The 3,007-nt window shown below is 42.7% G+C and overlaps 1 protein-coding gene across 3 annotated transcripts in view; it reads right to left on the bottom strand.

The window, feature by feature from the left end:
* PKN1 (protein kinase N1) overlaps positions 1-3,007 on the bottom strand; it is a 30,576-nt gene that overhangs the window by 8,673 nt on the left and 18,896 nt on the right. For all 3 annotated transcript variants that reach the window (XM_003797890.3, XM_023518006.1, XM_023518007.1), the window contains exons 8-9: positions 2,494-2,603; positions 2,259-2,402 (exon numbers count right to left, since the gene is read on the bottom strand). In XM_003797890.3, the coding sequence (XP_003797938.1) occupies positions 2,259-2,402; positions 2,494-2,603 (254 nt within the window). The remainder of the gene's footprint in view (positions 1-2,258; positions 2,403-2,493; positions 2,604-3,007) is intronic.

The raw sequence follows: 3,007 nt of genomic DNA on the forward strand, positions 1-3,007 counted from the left end.
AAAAAAAAAAAAGAATGCTGTAAGTAAACCTTGAAGGTGAGTAGAAGTGTTTCAGCATCTGCCCCTTGAGTCACCCACCACCAGTCTCCCTCCACTTGGTTTTGAACAATTTTCCTAATGGAAGAACAATAATTTCATTGCCCCACCATCAGAAGTCAATCCTCTTCTCTGCTTCTTTCTTTCAGTGGTCCTTGATTATCAGATCATGTGAGAATTACTGCTTGGAAAGATCAATAAAGGGAGATATAAATGGATAGATATGACAAATAATAGATAAACAGAGATGAGCATGCGTGAGAGAGAGAGATAGATACACAGATGACAGAGAGACAAAGAGGTAGATGAGAGACAGATGATAAAGGGATATAGATACATACAGATAGACACATTGATAGATAAATATGGTAAATAGATAGGAAGAGATATACTGATCAATCAACAGATAATATGTGTGTATATATGTAAAATGGGGGCACACGTATAGGGCAAATTAAAAGAATAAACACACACACACACACATAGAAATAGTCTGCTTTGTCACCCAGGCTAGAGTTCCATGTTGTCATCATAGCTCACCGCAATCTCAAACTCTTAGGCTCAAGGGATCTTACTGCCTCAGCCTCCTGAGTAGCTGAGACTGCAGGTACCTGCCACAATGCCCAGCTTATATTTTCTATTTTTTATAGAAACGAAGTCTGGGTCTTACTCAGGCAGGTCTTGAACTCCTGAGCTCAAGCAGTCCTCCTACCTTGGCCTCCCTGAGTGCTAGGATTATAGGTGTGAGTCATCACATTCAGTCATAATAATTTTTTTTTTTTTTTGCAGTTTTTTTGGCCAGGGCTGGGTTTGAACCCACCACCTCTGGCACATGGAGCTGGCGCCCCACTCCTTTGAGCCACAGATGCCGCCCCAGTCATAATAATTTTTGAGAATAATTTGGCTAATGATGGGGCCAGGGACTTTTCTCCTCAGCACCTTTTCCTCCTATCAAATTCAAGTAACAAAAGTCCCTCTTTTATTGGGTTGTTGTAAGAATTAATGAATTAACATCAACAAAGCACTTGGTACACAACCTGGCCCATACTTACAAGGGGTCAACTAGAAATGTTACCCAGACCACAGATCCTTAAGCAGGGATCATTTGACAATGTCTGGAGACTTCTGGGTTATCAAAACTTGGAGGAAGGGTACTCCTGGCATTCAGTACCTAGAGGCCAGGGGTGTTTTTCAGCATCCTACAGTACATAGAACACCCCACCACAGAGATGATCCAGCTCCAGTTGTTAACATTGCCAAGTCTCTAAGCCTAACACAATTGCAGGCAGAATTTCCTTCTACTCCACTGCAGCTTTGGCCCTTATCACCGTATGTGGACAGGTTTTCTCTTTTCTTGCTTGATGAAATTTTATGATTTAATTTTTTATTTAAAAAATGTTTTTTAGGGCGGCGCCTGTGGCTCAAAAGAGTAGGGTGCTGGTCCCATATGCTGGGGGTGGCGGGTTCAAACCCAGTCCCGGCCAAAATATAAAAAAATGTTTTTTAATTTGGAAATTATCTCCATCCAGTTTTTAAAAATTTAATATCTTGCCTTAGGGCCTGGTGCTGTGGTTCCCACCTGTAATCCCAGCATGTTAGTGGATCAGGGTTTGAAGGAAATCAGAAGTTCAAGATTGGCCACAGCAAGAGCAAGACCCTGTTCCCACTAAAAATAGAATAATTAGCTGGAGGTGACAATGCCTGCCTGTAGTCCCAGTTACTCAGGTGACTGAGGCAGGAGAATCACTTGAGGAGTTTGAGGCTGGAGTGATGTTGCTGCACTCTAGCCTGGGTGACAGAGGGAGATTCTGCCTCACCAAAAAAAAAAAAAAAAATCTTGCCTCAGAACAAAAACAATCGCATCTTAGACTATGTCACTGATGTAATCAGATGTACTTTTCTATCAAGGTGCAGAGACCAATCTAAAACATAGCTTCTTAGCCTGGCGTTGTGGCAGGTACCTATAGTCCCAGCTACTTGGGAGGCTGAGGGAAGAGAATTGCTTAAGCCCAAGAATTTGAGGTTGCTGTGAGCTGTGACACCACTGGCACTCTACTGAAGATGGCAAAGTGAGATTCTGTCTCAAAAAAATAAATCAATAAAAATAAAACATATCTTCCCCTTCTAGAAGAAATCAATTAAAAACATATCTTCCTCTTCTAGAAAACTGAGAGCAGAGGAGTCAGGAAGCATTGTTTTCAGGGTCAAGGGTTGGGCCATACCTCCGCCACCAGGCAGCCCTGGGGTTCCAGGTCTAGATGCACCTCATGCCTCTCATTGTCCAAGAAATCCTCCAACTTCAGGAATTTGAGGGCACACAGGCCCCGCTGGTCCCGCCAGAACACAGCCAACTCCAGTTCCCGAGCCTCGAGGGGAAGGAAGCAGGACATCACTTGGGGTGCCTGAGGACCAGAACCCCTTCTCTTCTAAGCCCTGTTGTCCCCCAACATGGCTCACTCTCTCCAGCTCCAGGGTGAAGCTCTGGTCCCAAGCGTTGGGGCCGCATGGTTTCCAGGATGTCTGGCCCACCACTGTGTTATCCAGCTTAAGCACGGTGCTGACCTCATCTGAAACAGGGGTTCAAGAGGCAGGGAGTTTATCAGAAAATGCTGGGCACAGGTCTCTAACATCTTTTAAAGAAATCCTCCTCTCTATAACATTCTGCCATTGTAATATTTTGCCTTTGATGTTAAAGCCTTTAATCCAATTTTTTTCTCTGTATGATATGAGGTAGGGACCCTAATCATATTTATTCTACATGGAAGTCTCAGCAGTATACTCCTAAGGATTTAAAAAAATGCATGTAAGAGTACATTAGGAGACGCATATATATAATGATTATATAATGGCCCAAACTAGAAACAGCTCACTGGCCATTAATAGGCCACTCATATATAAACTCTAATGCAGTCTTAGTATCCGAAGTATAAATTTGCTGATATTCAACTGTTTTTTATCCTTTTTTTTTTTT

Source organism: Otolemur garnettii, unplaced genomic scaffold, assembly GCF_000181295.1.
Source record: "Otolemur garnettii isolate 467f Iridium unplaced genomic scaffold, OtoGar3 scaffold00127, whole genome shotgun sequence".
Taxonomy (NCBI): Eukaryota; Metazoa; Chordata; class Mammalia; order Primates; family Galagidae; genus Otolemur; species Otolemur garnettii.